We start from the raw sequence: 22962 nt of genomic DNA, 5'->3' as shown, positions 1-22962 counted from the left end.
CTTTTTTTGTTGTTTGCTTTCGACAATTGCCCGTTGTAAATGTTTCCACTGAAGACAGCAGTGGATGTATCCATGCATGTCAGTCTGTTAAAACAAGAAAACTCTGCCCTGATTTCAGATTTATAATCTATGAACTTTATTCTGTTAATGAAATCCTTATTTTATTCTTGTGAACCCTTTTTGAGGCATCGCCTTGTCTAGATAACTGGATGCATTTCTACACCAATAACTCAAATAGCTACAAGATTAAAACGACTTTTATTTAAAATTAATCATATAATCCAGCGATAAAAAACAGTTTATTGTGAGTTATAAATAGAGCACAGAAAGAACTGTCTGTCTTTGTCTTCCTTGTCTCTGCTGGTCCTGTGATTGACGATTTTAGATCCTTTAACAGCATTTTTTAGCCTCCAGCCAAAACACTAAACTGGATAAAGCTGAAAAAAATGAAATATACCAATAATTAGAGCAACATTTTATGCTCTGCACTTCTGAACAGTGATTTATACCAAGCCTTCAGTTCTGCTCCTATAAATCATGCAGAGTCTGTTATCCTTTTACATGTTTGCCTGGTTTCGCCCTGGTTCTTCCTTCGCTGTGCTCCCAGTAAAAACCCACCGACAATTTATCACAACCTGTGTGGGGAAGCGACCCACTCCCACTGAATCAAGCGCTAAACAGGGCCTTGATTCAGCAAAATGAGCGGTGACAACACGCCTTTTCTGTCCGGCCGGCGTGGTTATTAGAGTCAGGTTGACTCAGAGCGACGCTGTCGCAGCTGAAGCACCAACTTCTCATTTTCATTTAATTACGACTGGATCCAGGTTGTCCTGTCTGGAACATGTTGATTTGTTCTGATGGGTAAACAACAAAACAGGGCCTCTGGGCTTTAATATCACAACATCCCTGCGTGCGCACCCTAATTTTGCAAATTAGAAAACTTCAAAGCGCGGCGTCTTGTCATAAAGCAATCTGCTACAGATGCATGGAGGCCCTAATCAGGAGCCATGCGGCTAATCTCACTTAAGAAGTCTTCCTCATTTCCTTGTTTGTGAGCATGCTGGTGAATAATGTGGTGTGAAATGTCAAGCTCTTGGCTTCAATGGCTGTATTTTAAAGAGACAGGAGGGTGGCAGCGAGTGGGATGTCACGTTTATCCCCAGGAAGGAGCGACGTGATGTTTGCACAGTTTGGCATTGCAAATGTCGCTAAAGCACCTGTTTAATGGGGAGTTTAATGTTCATCCCTGGGACTTAAAATCTTATTTTTATTGAAACATGGTTCACATGACAACAGAAGATTTACATTTTTAATTAATCAAGAAAGCAAACTGAAAAACAGCAGGTTCTTTGACAGCTCCTGTAACTCACAGGTGTGAAACTCAAGGCCCAGGGGCCAAATCTGGTCCGCCGTAGTTTTTTATGTGGCCCTTTTAGACTCCAAATTACATCAATAAGTCCATCCAGGTTTTCACAAATCTGCAAAATTCACACATTTCTTTGTGTGATTTTTTTGCATATTTTCTCAAAATTAATTAAAAACATTGATTAAGCGGCTGCTGTTTCAGCCGTACTTGATTTTACTCTCCGTAATTGATACGAGTAATAAAACGTCACAGTCAGTCATACATTAGCGCAGGTATCGTAAAAATTCCTTACAAACATTTCTAAATTGACACGAGAAAATCTGTAAATTTGATTGTAAACAATCACTAAAACAACCACAAAATCCCAGAGGAACAGCTAGTTAGTGATATTTTAACTGTTTAATTGGTTTAATCTCATATACCGGCCCTTTAAGAGCATTCAGATTTCTGATGTGACTCAAAATGAGTTTGAAACTTTTGCTTTAATTCATTACGATTGTCAACATGTTACAACAAAGTGTTGGCTTGAAGATTAGAAAATAGAAAATAAAAAAATAAAGTACAAGACTGAAGTGAAAAAGTTAAAATAAAGTCATAATATTACAAAAATAAACTTATCAGAATAAAACAATATTTTGAGAATAAAGTTGTAACACAAAGTCAAGATAATGAAGAATAAAGTTGTTTCAATGGGAGAATAAAGTCAATATTAAATTTGCATGAGAATTTTCTCAGTTTATCAAGATAACATTGTAATAAACACATCAGATTATTATCAGTTGATTTTATTTGTAAAATCAAACTGAAAGTTTAACTTCACAAGACACTGAACTTTTAAAAGTTCTCATAAAACTGAGACTTTATTCTGGTAATTTAATTATTTGAATCCTCATCATGTGACTGGCGGCAGACGAAGGTTATTTAAAAGTGTGATTGGGTGTAAATACTGTAAAAATGCCGTTTCTTTCCAACAACATGAACCCAGAAATTTCCTCTATGAAATGTGAACCCAAAGTTTGTCTTCGGTTTCGGACATTTTCCACCACATGCATGCAAATTAGGGCTGGTTCTTGCCCAGCCGGTTTGACCCGAGCGTCAGAAATGATTACGGTCGTGTTAAGGGTTGATTACTCCTTCATTTCTCTCTCCCTTTTCAAACTGTACTCAGCTTGCAGCGAGCTTCCCGTCTGATCACAGCTTCTGTTTCTGCAGCGTTTCCCTCCACAGGGGCAATAATAGCACCATTAGCAAGTGTTTTTTTGGTGTTTTGTGTGTGTGTATATGCGCAGCTTTTTCAGTCTCCTAACATCCCTCGTCTTGATTTTGCTCATTATTTGCAGCGATTTTCTTTTGTTCCTGCTTTTTATTTCATTTCGCTCTGCTGAGTCGCAGGAGAGTTATTAAAAATCTAAATCTGGAGGATCTGGGGAGCTCAGCATAGAGACACAGGCAGATCCTCCACCCAAAACAAAGCCCTTACTGATGCTGATTACAGCCCAGTAACCCTGGTGACTCCCTCTGAAAATCTCAGCGTCAGCATAAGCCGCCTTCATACATCACAGCACGAATCTCTACTGTCCTAAACATTTTCTCCTTCAGTTTGGAGATTTCCTTCAGTCCAACACACCCTCTGCTGTTTTTAATGGTTCACTCCTGGTGATTAAAATCAGACAGTTTCACTATTTCCGCTCCTTCCAGCTTCACCTTTGCACCTGACTCAAGCTCATTTATTCTGTTTAGCATCTGAGGACGTAGATTTGGTTCAGTTTGGGACCAAAGATGCAACATTTGTTACATTTTCAGCTGCTGGGGTTCATTTCACACTGTATTGAGACCTAAAAACAAACGTTTGGAACAACAATCAGCAATAGATAAAAATTAGTTTAAGTATTTTAGTAAAATACACTCCATATTTCTAGATGCCATTTCATTGCTGATGAGTTAATGTGGAAGTAAAAGAGATGAAATAATAAGGTCACATAGTGTCTTTTTTTACCTCCTTGTTTGTTTGCTTGGTTTTTTTCTGTTTGGTTGGTTATTTTATTTTTATTGCTGTTAGTCGTTCTATTATATGGTTAATTATTTTGTAGGTCAATACCTCTTCCTGCTTTTTGACCGTCTGTAATGTTTGTTCTATACACATTAATTAGTGAATAATAAAAAGAAAATAAAACTTGTTTAAAAACCTGTTTCCCTCCTCACCTGTGGGGGCGCTGTAGCAAAGATCACTGAAAGAAACAACATGAAAACCTTTGAAGAAGACATAAGCACAACTTCCTTCTTCACACAATGTAAACAAAAGTGGAGTTTTGTTAAATTTGAGCAGTTTTGTCTTTGGTAAAAGTCAATGAACCACTTCTCTCCCCAGCGTTTGTTTTGGTTGTATTTACCCAGAATGCTTTGCGCTGTAATCACTTCCCACTCTTGGAGCGGTTCACAGTCAGCTTGGCTTTCAAACCGCCTCAGAGTTCACTTCAACCAAGACAAGGTTTGTAGATGGACGCAACTTCCTTTTTCACAAAACGTAAACAGAAATGGAGGCGCATCAGATCTGAGTGATGACAGGATTTCTGCTTTTTCTTTAGCAAAATCATTACAAATGTTCAAATTCAATCAAATAATGAGATAGTAAAAGATCCCCACCTCTACTATTCATTTTCCTTTAGATGTGATTATGAGTGACTCGTGTTGCGTCGCTGCTTTAACACGTCTTTGGTCAGTCAACGCTCATCATTTCTATTACATGTAAAGGAAACCGATGACATTTCCTGTCTCTCAGTGAAAGTTTGCCCACCATCAGTCTGAGAAGGAGCCTTATCAGTCAAAAAGGCTAAAAACGTGTGTGTGTTTGTGTGTGTGTGTGGCCATTTAAAGGTCACCCTCCATTCGATTGAAGTCAGAGTGAGTTTCCTTTAGAAAAAGTCCAATTATTTACATTTAGCTCAAAGCTTTCTTAAATCTGTGGATTGTTTCAGGTGGGTTTTAACCAGGATCCATTTTGCTAAATTCACATTTTGTACATTTTTGTTCTTCTATTCGGTTACAACAAAAAACAAGTGTTTTTTTGTCAATTAATTTATGTCTTTTGGTTCATGGAAAATGAGCCGTCACAAAAACCTTCCAAATGTAACATTATGTTGCATCGATACCTGTCAACACAGCAAAGTCCAGCCCGTTACGTAGCAACCCAGTCTGAGCTCAAGCTCAGCAGGTGTTTCATTGTTGACATGACATCCAGAAACCACTTCCTGCATTCTTGTTGGTTGTGCAGAAGGCTCCAGTTCTGCTTTTCAAAGATGTACGGATGTATAAAAGCACACCTGTCTGCAACGATTTTCACATGCAAGTGTAAACGTTGATTTGTGGGCGTGGCCAGCAGCAGCTTATTTGAATTTAAAGAGACAAGATGCCCAAAACAGCTCAAAATAGGCAGAACTGAGTCGAATAAAACCTGATTATCTAAGAATGATTTTGTGCAAAAACTGTAATGAACACGTTTAGTTTCGCCCATAGACTTTATCCTGACTTGTTCAAGAAAGAATAATAGATCACATTAAAGTGTATGGCTACAAAAACTTTACTTTGGATACTAAACATCCATTTCTGTTTGTTGTGACCGGCTGTCTTCCTTGTTTCCAACCTTTCCTATAAACCACAACATCTTTGTTTTTATGGATTCAGTTTTGGTTCAGAATCATCCAGACCTGACCTGCTTTGAGTGACTGAACTCTGAGATCCTGCACATTTTCCTCCAGCGGACAGCGACACGTCAGGGCTGTTGGTTATGAACCATTATGGCCGCATAAATCACCAAACGAGGGAGGAAAAAAACACACATTTTAAAAGCTAATTTGCCTTTAATTACCAGTTGAGTCTCATTCTGTCTTGGCAATTTAGCACAAAGGCAGCAGAGAGACACCTGCTTTTCAGCGCCAGTCCGGCTTTGTTATAAGAACCGGGGGAATGTGGCATCGTCCCACATTATTATAATTACCCTTACTCAAAAGGCATAACCAATAATTACAATTACAAGCTTGCAGAGTTGCTGATCGCTCTGATGATTATTCAGAAAATCTGCTATAGATGCTGCTCTTAGTGGGAACATTTTCCACTTTGTAAAGTCAGTTACAATGTGGATTTTTGAGCAATATATATGCATGGAAATGGATTCCTGTGAACGAAGCCATGCATTAGAGGTGATTTAACACTCCACAGACCACAGATGACCAATGCTAAGCCTCACAGATGTTAAAGTCTAAAAATAAAAAGAGTAAAAGCAGTAAATAACAGTAACACAAGCTGCCTTCTCACTGTAAGCTGCTCCTATAATTGCAGGCACAGATTCTAAGGGATGGATGTCTGAATCAGTCTCTAAATCCTTCGCTTGGCATGTTCCTCCCCTGGCATCTGTCTTAAGCCCAATTCAGATCCAATCTCCAATGATACTCCAGACAAAAGCTGGGATAAAGACAGGAAGAGACTAACACAGCCTGTGTGTACGGTTGGGGATTCATTAAGCATTAATGGCCACCAGACAAAGAACTCAGCTTGGACTCATTAAATCGGAGACCTTTAATGCCTTTTCAGCTTTAAATAAAGCGTTGCAGATACTGAAATGCAGAACTGGGCAGACATTACACTGTTTCTTTTGTGTGACTTGCATTAATTTTTTACCACTTCACCACAACTCTCAACAAAAGCCAGTGCAAAAAAAGAAAAAGTTAAATCTGAATCACCAAGTGAAGACAAGCTTAAATCAGAAGACGACGGTAGAGGTGATTGATCGACATGCGAAGCCAAAGATAATCAAACTCTGTCCTCTTCTGCAGGTCTGACTGACGGACCGGATCACCGGATCATGTTTGAACGTTTACAGTTTCAGACCAAAAAAAATTGGTATTGACCAAAATCAGGCTTTTAAAAAAAACGGTAATCGCAATCAGTGAACCTGAAATCACATTTTTATCGCCAACATTGACCAGGAAACGCAATAAGTTGTTGTGACATTATTTTCTGATTTCTAAAGATAAACAAAGTCGACCTGAAGAACGTTTCCAGGATTTGAGGACTAATGTTACAGCAGGAGAAACTCATCCAGGTGTTCATGTTTAGACACATTGATAAATGCAACAGTGTCTTCCCGATCCTGCCCAAGCTGACCCAGAACGCTGCTGCTGGAGTTCTGACTAAAACCAGGAAGTTAGAGTCCATCACCCAGTTCTGAAGTCCTTCACTGGTTCCCTGTAGCTCAGAGAACAGATTTGAAATTACTGCTGTTAGTTTATAAATCAATGAACGGGCTAAACGTTACAGATCGTTACAGAACCTCTCAGGTCTTCTGGTTCTGGTTCTGCTCTGCTAGCAAAAAAAAAAAAAGATGTTTGCTTTATCTTTTTTCTTCTTGGCCCATGTTTTGACTTGATATGTGACAAAATGATTCATCCTTCAACTTGTTAATTGGCAAAATAAATTCATACTTTCACTGTTAACATCTCTCTCCAGATTGCATCTAAATGTGTTGCAGGAAAACGAAGCGTCACTGAAACTCTCTGGGTCTCCAGTTTGAGGCCCAGAGGGAGAAAAAAAAGAGACTATTTGGATCATATTTAACAGTGTAATCCCTGAAGCTCATAGTTAGATAAATATGTGTTTAGAGAAGGATTAAGTCAGGTCACAGAGCACCAGCCGCTTGCGCAGCGGGCGCAGATGAGCTGGCGTAAATGATGGCATTAGAGTTATAAAAGTTCCAGTGTGTAACATTTAGGATGATCTATGGCAGAGAAGCACATTGATATTTTCAGCTGAGATTTCATTAATGTGGAATCATGGGACAAACTTAGGCTGAGCGATTAAAACCCAGAGAAAACGCAAGGGTGGGCGATATGGACCAATAACGATCGCAGTATTTATTATCGTTATGATAAAGATGGAAATTATGACAAAAATCTATTTATTGCTCATATTTTAGGTTAATAAATGGCACAGCAAACAAATACTGCTTTTAAATCATCCCCACTTGATGGAAGAAACAATGGAGGAAAGAATAAAAATTACATTTAGTATGTCGGTTACATTTTTTGGAGTCATTATCAGGATGAAAATCTAAATTTTGATGATTCATGCCCAGCACTGCTTTCAGTTATCTCACTGAAAGATTTTTGTGAATTTAATTTTCTGAAATCTCGTCCAGATATTGAATATCCAGGTGATTTTTTGGGGGGCACTAATGTATGTGATGCTGATTAAAGTTATACAGGGTGGGCCATAAGTTTCCATACCTAGAAAAAAATAAACATTCGATATCGGACCAGAGTTTTTATTTTTGTGGGACTCTGTGAAATCGCTGCACGTCTTGGACCTCTTCATGGTTGATCTGCAGCATTTCCAGTTTCTGAAACTTGTTAAAGTTTCATGCAGGCATGCGACTGCTTCCTGATCCAGCCGTCAGGATAATTTCAGTTCTTTGCTCTTTTGCCAAACGAATCTTCTTGGGTATCAGAAATATAGAAGAAAAATAGATTTTATATTCTCCTTTGTATGGAAACTTATGGCCCACCCTGTGTTAATAGAAAATCTCAAATTAATCAAGATTTTATTTCAGGAATGCAAAAGCTGTTTAGTAAAGCTTTAGACTGTCACTTTTAAATTGGACCATTGTTTACAAGGAGGTCATTTAAACACTCACTCCTAAAACTGAGGAGCTTCTGGCTGCAAGGAAAAAACTTCATCATTTTGCATTCAATCATATAAAAAACCCAAATCATTCGCTATAGGCGATCGCTCCTCCCATCCAGCGCTTTAATTGCTATCAATTAAGTGCCATCTGGACTAGGCTTAATTACACTAAACAAAGCTGCTCCCTCTACTTTTACAAGCAAAATGTACTTTTTAGGAGAAAAGCAAAAGTAATACATTCATTTATTAGAATTTTATATCAACTGTAAACGGGTCCATTTTTGGTTTAAACAAACAAGCAGATTTAAAATCTTTTTGTTGAGATTCTGCAGAAATTGTGGCGTGAACGGACATTTCTCTGCTGCTAACCTTCTGCTGTGCACTGCCAGCCAGCTGGCTGAATGGACATAAGTATTTCCCTTAGTGCTGCTGCTGACAATTATTTTAGTATTCGATTATTCTGACAATTAATTGGATAAAAAAAAAAAACACATTCTGCAGATATTTCATTTACATATTTAAGCTTCTTTATGATAATTCAATAAATTATTTAAAAAATAAAATTACCTATAATGAAATAACCGCATTTCTTCCATCTTAAATGCAGATTTGTGCAGTTTTGTTGTCGTTATTGTTTTCAAAAGTTGAACATTTTTGACTTTTGAAAGTCAAAACATTTCAGAATAGAATAAAATACATTATTGATCCCTGAGGGGAAATTGCTTATTTGTTGAAAGCTCCTCCGTCTTAGCTGATAAATACAAAGTTTATAGAATATATATAGGCTATATATATACTTAATAGTGAATAGTTAACAATGACTAGATATAAAGAAATAAATAAATAACATGCAGTCACATCCAATATATAAATCAATAAATATTTTGGAAGTTTCTTCTAGAAAATGTTTGTGATTAATCTGAAAATGTTACAGATTTTAGACATTTTTATTATTTATAGAAGATAAGTTATTTATTATTTATAAGTTAGACAGGAATGAGGCAGGATGTGGTTTGTTCATTGTTGACCCACCTGTCCTTCCCCGTCTCCTTCTTGAACAACTCGTCAAACTGCAGCATCTTCTGCCAGGAGATGATGTAGACCTTGAGCTTGGGCAGCACCTGGTTCATCAGCCGCAGGTTGTTGTACACCAGGCCTTTCCCGTCCCGCCTCATGTAGTTGCTGGGGCCCCAGAAGATGAACACCGTGTCCTGGCTGGCGTTGAGCAGCTCGTGGCGGCTGCGCAGCACCCGCTGCATGCTGGAGTGGGCGACGACTCGCAGGGAGGTGCGGCGGCCGACGTCCTGGCCGAACGCGCCGGCGGTGGGGGCGTCGTTCATGCGGATGACGCACTCGGCCCGGTCGATCTCCTCTCCCCGGCGTCCGCCGATGAGATGGCCGGAGCTGGTGATCAGAGAGCAGGTGTGGCAGTGCATCCTGAGAGGCTGCAGGAAAGAAGAGGAACTCCCTTAAATATAAAGGCAGGGTTTATCACAGACTCGTAAAATCACATAAGAGGACAATCAGTAATAAAAGAAAGATAATAATTCATAAAAAATAAGAAAAATACACCCAATCGTTTAGGAAGCAGTGATACCAATGTTTCCAAAATACATATCTTACAAAAATATGGTCAAAAGTGACATATTATGAATCTTTCACCAGGTTATGATGAATTTATGGGCTATACGAAACATGTTTGTTATATTTTATTTTACATAAAATTATTCTTAATCAGATTTCTGTTCTGCCTATTTTAAGCTGTCTTTGGGCCTCTGTCACTTTAAATCTGCTGGCCACGCCCACTCCAATTCAACGTTTACACTTTCACATAGAAATAGCCGCAAACAGATGTGCAATTCTACAACCGCACATCTTTGAAAAGCAGAAGTAGAGCCTCCTGCACAACCAACAAGAGTACAGCACGTGGCTCCTGGATGGGAAGTCAACAACAAACCACAGCGATTAAACCAGCTGACCAAAGGAGCTGGAGCTGGGCTGCTAGGTAACGGTGCAGTGCCTTCTGACTTTACCTTTGGAAGGTTTTTGAAACGGTTCCTTTTCCAAAAAAACACCAAAAAATATTAAGTTACTGGCAAAAATAAGATGGGTAGGTTTTGTTTTTAAGACTGTTTTTAGAAGCAGTTGAGACCCAAATAAAAAAAGTCCAAAATGTGAGTTTTGCTCATTAGATCCGTTATAATGATTCCATTATTGGACTCGTTTACTCTGCAAATTAATTTATAGATAAGATTTCACTCATAGAACTGAGACCAAACAAACAAACAGTTTTCTGAAACAAACAGTTTTCTGGGTTCTTGGGGATTTTTTAAATAACAAAAGTCTTGGCGTTTCAATCTCTGCAGTTTAGCTTTTTAAAAATTGCACCGTAAGTTGTCCGTACGCAGTGAGGTGCAACATGATCCGAAAAATTTAATTTGAACTTAATCAGAATAATAAACAAACTTCCACAGGATATTCAAAGTTGACGGTAACAATAAATGGGTTTTTATTTTGTTTTTTCTCTACATTCAAATAAAAAAATCTCCCATTTTACTGGTTTTTGTGCAAGTTAAACATGTGAGTTTGTGAAGAAGGCAGATAAAAAAAACAAAACAACACTTTGGAGAACTTTGGCGAATCGCCTCGCTGCTGTTTGAAGCAGAAATGCTTTGTTGACAAACAGATAGCGACACAGCCTCCAGGGCAAATGTAGCTTGTCATATTGCTTTGCGAGTGGTGGAGGCCCCCGGGGTCTTACAGAGGATTCACCTTAAATCGCGCTTCCTTTCCCACACAGAGCAGGAATGTGTGTGTTTACCCTAAACCCTCTCATCCCGGTGCCGATTTAAATATGAAGAGAGCAGAAAACATCCAACGCTGCTGAATTTAAATCATTACATGTATGACGGCACAGTTTGAATAAAGAAACAACACTGGAACAAACATTTATTTAGTGAAAAATAAAACACATTTTGCATATTCGTGTACCAGATTCAGTTGCAATTTATTTTTAAATGTTTTTTTCAGATGTTAAGCCATTAAGCCTGTCAACATTTTCCAAAACTTTAATAAATTACAGCTGAACAATAACAACGCATGAATTCATGATGCTATTGTTGAATCCTTCCCTGATTATAGTTGACAGAATTTTCCATCATTTCCATTTATTTGGCTTTTTTTTTCTCAGTAAATCTGTAAAACCTCTGGAACATAAGGAGGTGAAAGTCGTTTTGTGGCTAAAGTTGCATTTTACCAACGGTGTGTGAGAACCTGGCATTTAAAACATCATAATCTGCGACACTCTATACCCAAGAAGACTGATAATAATATATTATATTGAAATATTTTTGCCCAAGGACGAGGAGGTTTATCAGCGTTTTTAAAATCAGTGTATTTTGCTAAATATTGTTTATTGCATCATACAAGTCACATGATCAACAATAGGATGATGCTACTGACGGATGGTTGGCGCATCGGAGAATATTAAGTGCAACTGTTTGTGTTTCGATAATTTTCTTGTTGTTTTATGTTCAATTGTAAAGCAGCGTTTAAGAGCCACACTGTAAAGATAAAAAACATGAATTTGTTTTGCTAATATCATGACTTTATTCCTATGTTATTTCAATTTAATTCTAGTAATATTATAATTTTACTCCGTTGCGCCGTGTGCAGATGATTTTTCTGTGTTTATTATTGCTCGTAATGTGTTGCCATATAAGTTCATTTCTTTGTGTTTAGTTTCTTGTGTTCTGTTCTTTGCACATCTAGATCTGTTTTAGCTTTTTCCTCTCGGTTTGTAGGTAATTTTAATAATTAGTTTTGAGTTATTTAGTCTTTCTCCCTCGGTTTTCCTCCCTTTTCCACATCTCCTCTGATTTGGTTCGGTATTTAAGCTCCTGGTTTTTCCTTTGCCGGATTCTGTTTCATTACTCCAAGTCTTGGTCAGCATGTAAATTTCCTCTTTTTTTCTTTAAACCTGCAACATGCTAATCCAAAGTTACATTACAAACTCCTGTGTCTAAGTGGTTATCGTCATATTCAAGCCCAAATATTTGTTTTTAGGACCAAGTATCATTTTTTGTGTGTATTGTCTTTGCCTTTATTTCACAGAGTCTCGGCTGCAGAGTGAGTTTAATCTTTCATGTTTCAGAGAACTAAATGTCCTTCACACCCTCTGATGCGTCGCAGAAAGTTTCCGCTGATTGCTGGTCTGTTCCTCAGATTGTGAAAGTCGCTCGCTGCCTGTTGAGTCACCTGATTAATGGACCTGCGGTTCTGTCTGCACCGCCTGATTACTGATGCAGCTGCTGGGTTTTAGTTGGTCTGTAATCTTCCTGTTTGCATTTGAACATTTAGAGTCTGACCTGAGCAAAAAGGAAATTAACCTTTACCAGGAATGACCTTTGAATCTGATTTATACATGTGTTAAATGGCACAATGGGAGAAAATGTAAAAAATTAATCAACAAAATAATGAGAACAAATTGATACTTTAAAAAAAGTTAGTATGAGAATAAAGACATAATATTAGAATTAAGTTGTGATTTTAGGAGAATAAAGTCAAGAATAAAATTAAAATTATATGAGAATGAAGTCAGAATATTTCACAAAGCCACTAAAGATAATATTACACAAATTAAGCCAAAACATTATGAGAACTGAGTCATGATATTTGGAGAATGAAGTTGAAATATTGCAAGAATATGATAATAAAGTCCAAATATTTCAAAAATAAAGTTAATGAGGATAAAGACATAATATTATGAAATGTAAATATTTCCAGAATAAAGTGAGAAAAGTCATTCGAGAATAAAATACTAAGAGAATCCAATCATAATATGAGAATAAAGTCCAAATTATACTAGATTAAAATCATAATGTTATGAGACTAAAATTTTAATGAGAACAAAATATAAATATTACAATAATGATCATAATATTTCAAGAAAAATGTCAATATGATTATTTTTATCCTATATTTTATTAATTTATTTTTAGTTTGTCCCTAATACTCCGTTGTATAAAACCGTTGCTACTTTAGCTATTGGTGTTTCATTGTATGAGAATAGTTTTATTATCAGAAGTTTTACGGTTTGTTTTTTATTTTGAATGGGATCTAATTTGGCATTTTGTTCGCTTTGCCTTTTTTACACCCACTTTTTCCATCCGATTCCGTCTCGCATGGTTTTACATGAAATTTTCATAAAGTGTGTGGCCTCTTTTTCTCCTCTGCATGCACATAAATCATTTTCCCGGCCCTATTTATGTATGTCAAGCTGCTCTACATTGTGTTGGTATGTTTGAGGTTACCACAGGTTTTGCTTAGCATGAGTGCACATGTCTGGGGGCGGTTTTATGTTCCTCCTGCTTCTGCTCAGACCTCCACCCTGAAAAGCAATGATATGCAAGCCGGAGCCTTTTAATGTGCCCTGAAATATCACCCCACCAGAAACTCGGCAGCTATTTACATTCCTACACCTCCACCAATTTCCATTTCCTTGGCATTAACAAAAACAAATGATTATGGCGGCAGCAGATGTACGATATGGGGGATGTGCCATTATCGTTTTCATGCCCCGACTTTGACGTGGGGGAAGATTAGCAGACCCGTGTCGTTAATGAAACCTGAGAGGAAGGCAAAGGTAAGAAAGAAGTGATGAAAGGAGGAAATGAAAGGAAGGACAGAGGAGGAAGAGGTACAGGGAGGGAGTGAGAGCAACCCTGCTGCTGTGATGTTTGATGAAACGTGGAGTTAATGAGGTCCTGGTGGTCTCCATCATCGCCGGCAGCAGCAGACGCGCCGCCTCCCTCGCGCCCTTCCCTCCCTCGCCTCCCGGCTCCTTGACAGTCAATCAGGGCGCCGCGCCGTGACATCACTGCAGCAGGTCAGAAATCCCATTTTTACCCCAGAGCCTTTAAGTGGCTCTGCACACCTCATTCCTTGGCTCCTTTGTTTCAGGGAGAATTAAAGCCGCATCGCTGCCTCATCCAGCTCCAGCCTCTTCAGAGGTTTGATCAGCCTGACAGTGGAGGAGGAATTAAAGATCCGAACAACGATTCCCGTCCCAAACACCACGGGATTCGATGTCCACAAAAAGATGGAGCAAAAAACTGTGGTGTGCATCACAAAACAAATGAACGCAAACTGAAAATTAAATAAATAAAAACAGTAATTAATGGGACTACCTGGAACTGTACTGAGTTTGCATAAAACTAACTAACATGCTGAAATTATAAGTTAAATACTAATTTTCGTGTTTATGAATCTATTTATTGCCCTTTTGAACTGCAGTGAAATGAATTTTATGTTCCCCACACACCCAGTTCACGTCTTCACGTCCACATCCTCAAACGTTCGTCCACAAAATGGCGACAGCAAAAGTTGTTCAACAATAATTTAATCCATTTTTTGAAATGCAATCAAAAACTTTGACGTTCTTGAATTCTGCACACAAAAATGAAATGAACTTATTAGTTACTAATATGACTAATAAAATCTAAAATAATCTAACTACTAATACCTAATTAAAGTAACTCGTTCTAAAAGCTAAAACTACCTGATTTAGCCCAACAATGTCCCCTGGTTTGCAGATGCATTCACTGCATAAACCAAAATACCTTTGGTCTAGTTTCTAATGCAAACATCTTATGACAATTGAAACAACACAACTTAAACGTGAATTTTCAGTAAGATACAAAAACTTGTTTGAAGTAAATAATTCCTTAATATTGATCAGAAGGTGCTGGTTCTACTTTCACTTATAAGACATGTTATATGGCCAACATATAGTTTACCACCATGAGTGGGCGAATGGCTGTAGTGTAAAGTGGTTTGGAGTCCTCAGACTTGGTAAAGTCTGTGCAGAACATTTACTATTTGCCTATTAAATACTAAAGCACAAGGAATCATCGTCTTAATCCCAAAAACGATGACAAATCCAAATCCAGCAGGAACTCAAAGCATAAAGGACGTGTAATAACGGCCTAGTCAAAGTCCTAAATAGAGCCAACAGTTCAGTTGTGAAGAAAAAGTAAAATATTTTCAGTTTTGTCCAGATATAAGTCATATATCTTGCAGTGGAAGTTTGTTTAACAACCAACATCTCAGTGGAAATCCAAACTAAACTCACATTTCTCTGATTTTGATTAGCTAAAAACAAACGTTATTTGTTATAACAAACTTTTTTTAAAAACAAATGCTGCACTTTTTCTCAGTTTATCTCCATGTTGGCTGTGTGCTGCATCCAATCACTGCATTTCTGTGTTTTTGGGATGTAAAGGCACCAACTTAATTCATCAAATCCAAACAAAAACACTTTATTGTTTGGTGACAGTGGGAGTGTTACAACCTTTGCAAAACGCTTTAAGTCGATGCAGAACTCCTTTGAGTCGGGTTAATCAGAACCAGAACCAGATTCCCTCTTTTTAACCGAACGTACGACTCAAATCGAATTTATTCTCAAAATCCCCCGATGAAAACATCGCTCCGTTCAATAATTCATACAATAAATGGTTTATAATTCAGGACACATTCATCATTTATGTATTCAATATCACCAGCTTTGTTCCTCCTTACTGAGCAAAATACCTTTGCTCATAATTAAAAGATTCGCTGCATTTAAAGTTTTCTCCCCCCTGAACCGTGTCTGGTTGTTCCCTGATCAAAGCCGTGATTATCAATGCAACCCCGACCTAAATAATGGATTCTGATTACGGCTGGCTCCTTTTGTCGTGCTGGAGGTTAAAATCCACACGGAGGAGAAGAAATCCAGGAAAACGAAAAGAGCTGCTCTACTTTAAACCTCTGCAGGAAAGAATGATCTGAAGTCTGAAACCAAGATCCATCTGATATCCACTCGCACATTAGTTTAATTCTTATCCGCTCCATCCTCTCTCTGCTGTTCACAGATACGTTTGAGATTTTAACAACCCGGAATTTATCTGAGCAATATTCCGACTTTAAGATTCGCATCCAACATTAAACCGTGTGATAAAAAGCATGAAAAGCATTTTAACAGATTACATCTGCATCTCGCAGCCTGTTCCTCTTGTTAGATGTTTATCAGCGTAAACAGTTTCCCTGTTTGAACATCTGACAGGATTTTAGTGCAAGAACTTTTCCAAGCCAGAATAAATACACATTCTTTATTTTCTTTAACATTTATAAGGCAGAACATTTTATTTAATCTCCTTTCGAAGCTCATTAAACTTTCTGGGATAGTTTTGAGTCTAACTTTTGTCCGAATGGCCTTCTATTCAACTAAATTACAGAAAATCCGTATTGGACATTTTCTACTGAATAAGGATTTTAAATTAAGCTGCTGCTGATGGAGATGTTATATACCTAGTTTGGTTTGCAATATAGTTGAACCGACTGATTCAATTAACTGATCTGCACATCATTATAAAAACACCCAGCCTTAAAACATAGATTAGTTACAATGAGCTTTACAAAAGTACATTAAAAGTTTTTTAGAGTGTCCTGCCCATTTATAGTTTATTTTGTCTTGATAATAATGTTGTTTTTCACCAGATTAAAGTGGATTTAAACAATTAGCAACACAAATTTTAAACAATACAGACATTTCTCTGCTTCAGAAAAGAATCCAGTTGTTAGATGTGTGTGATTTGCATCATCAGGTATTTACACATAAGTAAAAAAATACAAACATATGGGAAGAGAAGTGACAGCGGAGGCACATCAGTTATGACGTGTAAAATACGAGACACAAAACTGCATTTCCTGTGAAAGTGCAGAGAGAATGATGTACGCAGAATGCTTTTGGTGAAAACTGCAGAAACATTTGAACTCAGAAATGTGAGAAAGGCAGAAACGGCAGGAAAAAAGAAGCCAAGCACATATTGGACAACTGTTAAAGATGAATGAGAAATGTGGAAACATCAACAATTGGTGCAAAACTCTGCTAAAGCTGCAAGACAACACAGAGCAGCGAATGGGATTTAGTTAGAGTTTTTTAGCTAATATGCAAAAGGTTCCTAATCATCATGTTTCAAATTGAGTTACTGTTAAGTCACAACTGACAGTGTTACCTAGCAACCCCAGCCCATCACCTAGCAACCCCAGCGAAGCTCCAGCATTTTTTGTCAACTTGTTTCACTGCTGTACAATGGCTGCTGGAAAAGACAAGTGTTTTGTTGACTTAACATCCAGAAACCACTTGCTGCCTTCTTGTTGGTTGTGCAGGAGGCTCTACTGATGCTTTTCAGAGATGTACAGTTGTATAATCGCATATCTCCTTGCAGCCATTTTCGTGTGCGAGTGTAAACGTTGAGTTCGCGGGACGTGGCCAGCAGCAGGTCATCTGAAACGCCTCAAACAGGCAGAACAGACCAAACTAAAATCACATAATCCAAGAATGACTTTGTGCAAAAAACTGTAATGAATATGTTTTGTATAGACCTTTTCTAACCTGTTTAAGGAATCCTAATGGTCAGACATGGACTTTGTAAACAAATAAACCTGAAAGCTGCAAACGTTCACCGTTTGCTCGGCGCTAGTAGCAAAATGTGACGCATCTGAGGAGTTTAAAAACAGTGATGAAAACACCAAACATCCCCTTTTTGAGCTGGAGGGACATTTCAGCCGAATGAGACATAAATAATTAGTTCAGCGCCTGCATATATTAAACCAAACATCTAAAGAGTCACATTTAAGAGAAAGTTTAGTGTTTTACTGGTATTTTTCACAAACAGTGAAAACTGAAGGGCTGCAGCGTTGATATTTTCACCAGTAGATTTAACCTCCATGCAGCGTTAGATAATGACATTCCTCCTCCTGGAGGAGCCACTTCACATTGCTATGAAGGGTTTGCCTCAACTTTAAAGATGTGTTGCATTTCCCTCAAATCTTCCAACACTGCAGCAAGCAAACACACAGGATCTTTAGTCATCAAAATGTAGAAAACATCTCGTGTTTTCGGTTTGGTTTTCATTTGGTAAACTGCATTAAGACCTTTAATGCTTTAACTGCTTGAGTTCTTAGCAAAAGCATCTCTTAACAGCCAAGAAATGGAAGATATTGGGATCATTTTCAGACTTTTAGCATGAAGAATTAATTAAAAACTAGCATATAAACAGCCAACAGGAGTCTGAATTATTATTATTATTTTTTTTAGAAATAAGTAAAAGAAAAATAAAACAAATAAAAACTACATTTCTTAAACCCCTTTTGGTATTTCAACTGGAATTTAATGGAAATATATGTTATTTTTAATTAATTCAACAATTAGTGAACACAAAACAAACATTGTAGACTATCAAACAGAAGTATTGAGCTACAAAATAACAAAAATTCAATTAAACAAACAAAACCTACCAAAAAAAGGAATCAAAGATTAAGACAAATACATTTAGCACAAAAACTACATAACCAAATTTAATTGACATATGTGGGAGAGAAACCTTTTTTTTAAAACTTTGACAGTTTTCTGATTTTTCTTAATTATTTTTCTCTTCTTCAATACTCCTTTTCAAATTAAATAAGTAAACAACTGAAGGATAACTAAAGGACATGTTCGTGACCTTATTAGTGGATTAGAAATTAGAAATATTTTCTTTTCTTTCTTCTGAAATATGTTTTATCCCTAAAGAAAAAAGATTCTTGGTGAATTTTCTTTCAAAGGATATTTGTTATTAACGTTGAAGCAAAAACATTTTTTATTTCCCTCATTTCATTTCACAGTTAAACACAAAATAAATAAATTCTTTTTGTCTGTATTTGCACAATATATCTGGTGCATGTATTATTGTAGTCCACAAAAGAATCTTTCAGCAAGATATTGATAGTTGTTTATTAATATTTATGAAAAAGTCCTAATTTCACTGATTATTTAACTTCTAACATGGAAAAAATACTTGTCAGTTAGTTTTGTCTTGTTTCAAAGGTACCAAGATATTTGAAATGGAAACTAGACAAAAATATTTTAGGAAATGGAAATAATTTAAATATCTGTAAATGACCTGCAGCCAGAGAAGTTTGGTCTTTTTTGTGTTGCACAGACTAAAAATAAAAGTAAAGATATTGTCGCAGCGTCATGACGCATTACTCCTGCCTCTAGATCAGGCTTCTCAATTATTTTCCGTTACGCCCCCCCTAGCAAGAAGAAAACTATTCGCGCCCCCCACTCCCCACCGTGACTATCCATCTCTGCATAACATTTTTTCATTAACATTAAAGAAAAAAAGAAAGACATATGGTCAAACTTACAAAGAATAACTTTATTAAATCGTGTTTTAAGTCTGCAACAGAAAAGATTTTAAGTGCATCAATGCCTGAAATTAAAAATAAATAAATCCATGTCTACTGCTGCAGGCAATATCAGCTCCTCTGCTATGGTGTGGGGCTTTTTGCACTGCGCAATTTGGTACGCCACCTTATATGATGCTAGCAGCGCTCGATGGTTTACTGAAGTAGCCTTCACAAAGCGGGATGACTGTTGGCAATATTCAGCACGTTTTCGCTGAAAAAACTCTAGCGGCTTATCGGCGTGATTGGGATGTAACGTATTTAAGTGACGCGCTAATTTATTTGGCTTCATGCTGTCCGCTGCGAGCATTTTAGACACAGCAAACACAGCGGTCTTTCCTCTTCTCTAACTGTAGTCACAGTGAAGCCAAGCGCTAAATACGCTTCGTCGTATTTCCTCTTCTTAGCTTTCGGTTGACTTTCTGTTGTCTCATTATCTTTGTCTCTCTCCGCTTTTCTTTTCATTCCTGTTAAAAACTTTTCATGTTGGGGGTTGTTGAATAACGGACGCCATAGACAGAACGCAGTCGGAGCTTTTTGTTGACGTAACACTGCTAACCAAGGCAAACCTGTTGTCTTGTAAGTCGAAAAATGTTGCACTGTCGCAAACGTGACAGAAGTAACAATGAGAGCGCCACTGCCGCCTACTGTGCGCAATTACACTTTATACTAGTACGGCCAAAAAAAAAGCCTGTTCCCCAGGATCACACGCCCCCCCCAGGTATCGCACCGCGCCCCCCAAAGGGGCCCGCCCCACTATTGAGAAGCACTGCTCTAGATGATGGGTGACCTTGTCCCACTTGTCCCTCTCTCTGTGTTCCTGCCCTGGTTTCACTAAAAGCCAATCTATCCATCAGCTGCGGCCTATAAAGACATAAAGTCCCCAAAACAAAATGCAGACCAACAACAAGAAGCCACGTCTTTTATCTTATCCTCCTGCTGGAGCAGAGACCCCGACAGCCTCCCCTCCGCTCCGTCTGCTGCTTCTTTATTCTGCTGGCATCTGAACCCTTATCTGCTTCCTCTGGGCTTGTCCTTCACAGCGCCGCAGGAGCCATCACTGTCTGACTTCCCACCTGACTTCCTGACCGCTTTCTGAGCTGGATGGATTAACCTTAAGAGACAGAGAAGGAGATGGAAGCGAGAGGAAACTCGGCCCAGACCACCTGAGGAGGCGGTGAGACGGAGACTGTTTATCGATTAACAGAATTAAACACCTTGTTCACCATAGAAAATGTTCGTTTTCTCGCAGAAGTCCCAGCTTATCATGCTTTAGCAGCCAGACCTTCTTAGTCAGGGGGCACAACGTGTGGCCCGGGGGCCATTTGGGGTCCCTTAAATGGTTTTGTTCTGCTTCCCCAGAAACAGAACCAAACAAGGAGAAGCAGAATTCAGTAGAAAAACAGCAGAAACTCTGACCTGAACCTTCAGAGTCACATAAAGACGTTTACAAAGTCGGCCTTCTATCACCTGCAGAACATTTCCAGGTTTAGATGGACGTCAAAACAACCGACATGCTCCTTTGCTTGTCAAAAACCGGGCAGCTGGCTGCATGATATCACTTTCATTTAGTCGACTTCGGTCAGTCAGCTGAGCAAACAGACAAGATACGAACCAAACTTAATTTATAACGATTAATGAGAAAAGCTACAGCGCTTTCAAAAGCAGAAAGTGGACTATAGTGCAGAGAATTCTGGGTAAGCACAACCAAAACAAAAAAACATTCGCCAACAAACACAAAAAATAAATCTTACAACTGCTAAAATTTGGCGGTTCTCATTTCTTGCGAGTGGATCGTCATTATATTATGTTCGTCCATTCTAAACACCAGCAGGATTTCCTGCATTCTTGTTTCCATTCTGTTGAAAATTAAAGCTGTATTTCTTTAATAAGTAAAGCAGCTAAAAGAAAATAAACAATTAAATTTGATGGTTCCTCTTGTCGGAACAGAAACTTCTCTGCTTCAAACTCATGGAGCCGTTTGCAATCAGAGCTTAAACGAACGTCGGCTGAAGGCTTTTAAGATGTTTGGTTTGAGTGCATTTCTATGTTTATCGGGACGAAATGTTGTAACTGAATGTTTCTGTTTGCTATTATTGGCCAGATATTTTTATTTCAATGCAGCAAATGAGGTTAAATTAAGGCTATTTCTAGCATTACTGTTAACCAAGATTTCTTTAAGAGTCTGGCTCATTGAAAACTCAGGTTTGTATCTTCCTATCCTGGGTGTTATGACTCATACTGCTGGCATTATTGAGTGACATTTAGACTCTGTGTGTATAGGAGTTGGTAATTAAACAACAGGGAGGAATGAAATCCTTGGAGAAATTGTATAATCACAGATTAGCACTGTGTGATTTGTACATGAAAAAAAGAGTGAGCAGCTCTGATTATCTTCATGGTCAGAGTCATGTGGTGCCCAAGGGTAACACGGGTAATAATTGGTGGTTAAAACTCACACGGGTCTTCAGGGGGAATGAAATCAGCTTTAATTCCTCAGCCGAGTCGCCGTCCCTCCTCCAGCGCTGGAGGAACAGACGCTCTGACGGCGGTGAAACATTTCGCCTGACGTTCCCCCTCAGAGCAGAGAAATAGCATTCGAGTGTTATTGATTTTATGTGGGTAAATGCTGTCGAGCGAGGGCTTAGCAAAGGATGCCGGGTCTTGGAGGATGTGAGACGGAGGATCCGGCCTGCAAATGTGAGCGTTGAGAGGCAGCCGTCATCATCCTTCCCAGCGGGGGGCGGCGTCTCTTGCGGTGGTTCGCGCTGTCTGAGACGCAGCGGAGGAGAAAATGTTTCCAGCCTCCTCAGAGCTGACCTTTAGACTCATCAATGGAGGCTTTGTTTTCTGCGCTCTCCTCAGGTGGTTTCTAACATCTCTGAGCTCAATACAAAATAAAAAACAAAAAGTTTTTAGAGAAATAAATAAAACAGGGAGACATTTTTATCACTTTCTTCAAAGTCAAAAGTTCACAGGCAGAAAGATTTTGAAGGGGCGTTGTCGTATTTTCACAGCACATTTTGAAATAAAATGTTACTATCAAACAATGTTAATGTTTTAACTCAGGGAGAGTTTAGAAATCAATATTTGGTGAAATAACCAGGAGGTTCAGAGCAGTGGGCTCTTAGCTCCCCCTCCCAGAGCTGAATAGTTAATACAACTTTTAAAAAAAATGATACTTTGTAATTTATCATCTTCAAATCGGGCTTCTGTCTCTTTAAATGCTTCTGCTCTTTCTGAACACAACATTTTTACCAGAGTTTAACTGAAAAGCAGCTCAGAGAAGCTTGCTAATTGCTGCTGGCTAGTCTGAAGGAGCTGAGTGGGGGTCACAGCGGAGGGCTGCTTTCTGAGTTCAAAAACCTCGAAGATAACTTCCTTCTTCACAAAATGTAAATAAAAATGAAGTAATGTCACATTTGAGCAGTTATAGGGTTTTTCTTTTGTCTTTCCCCCCAATGCCAGGCTAACACATTTGTTCTGGTTTTATTTACCCAGAATACCTTGCACTATAGTCCACTTCCTGTTTTTGAAGCGGTCTCCGATCCGTTTGGAGTTCACATATTTATATGGCACCAGAATTCACTTCTACTGAACCGAGACCGGAGATTGCAGCCAGTGTTTGTTTTTTTGGTCCTCATCAGAGTTTG

General features: G+C 38.3%; 1 protein-coding gene across 2 annotated transcripts in view; it reads right to left on the bottom strand.

Moving 5' to 3' along the window:
- st6galnac5a (ST6 (alpha-N-acetyl-neuraminyl-2,3-beta-galactosyl-1,3)-N-acetylgalactosaminide alpha-2,6-sialyltransferase 5a) overlaps positions 1-22962 on the bottom strand; it is a 62840-nt gene that overhangs the window by 12248 nt on the left and 27630 nt on the right. For both annotated transcript variants that reach the window (XM_055058267.1, XM_055058268.1), the window contains exon 3: positions 9074-9486. In XM_055058267.1, coding sequence (XP_054914242.1) covers positions 9074-9486 — 413 coding nt within the window. The remainder of the gene's footprint in view (positions 1-9073; positions 9487-22962) is intronic.

This window comes from Poeciliopsis prolifica, unplaced genomic scaffold, assembly GCF_027474105.1.
Source record: "Poeciliopsis prolifica strain line A6 unplaced genomic scaffold, Auburn_PproV2 SCAFFOLD050, whole genome shotgun sequence".
Lineage (NCBI taxonomy): Eukaryota > Metazoa > Chordata > Actinopteri > Cyprinodontiformes > Poeciliidae > Poeciliopsis > Poeciliopsis prolifica.
Note: the sequence above shows the minus strand (reverse complement) of the source record. Positions and strands in the feature narration are given on the sequence as shown.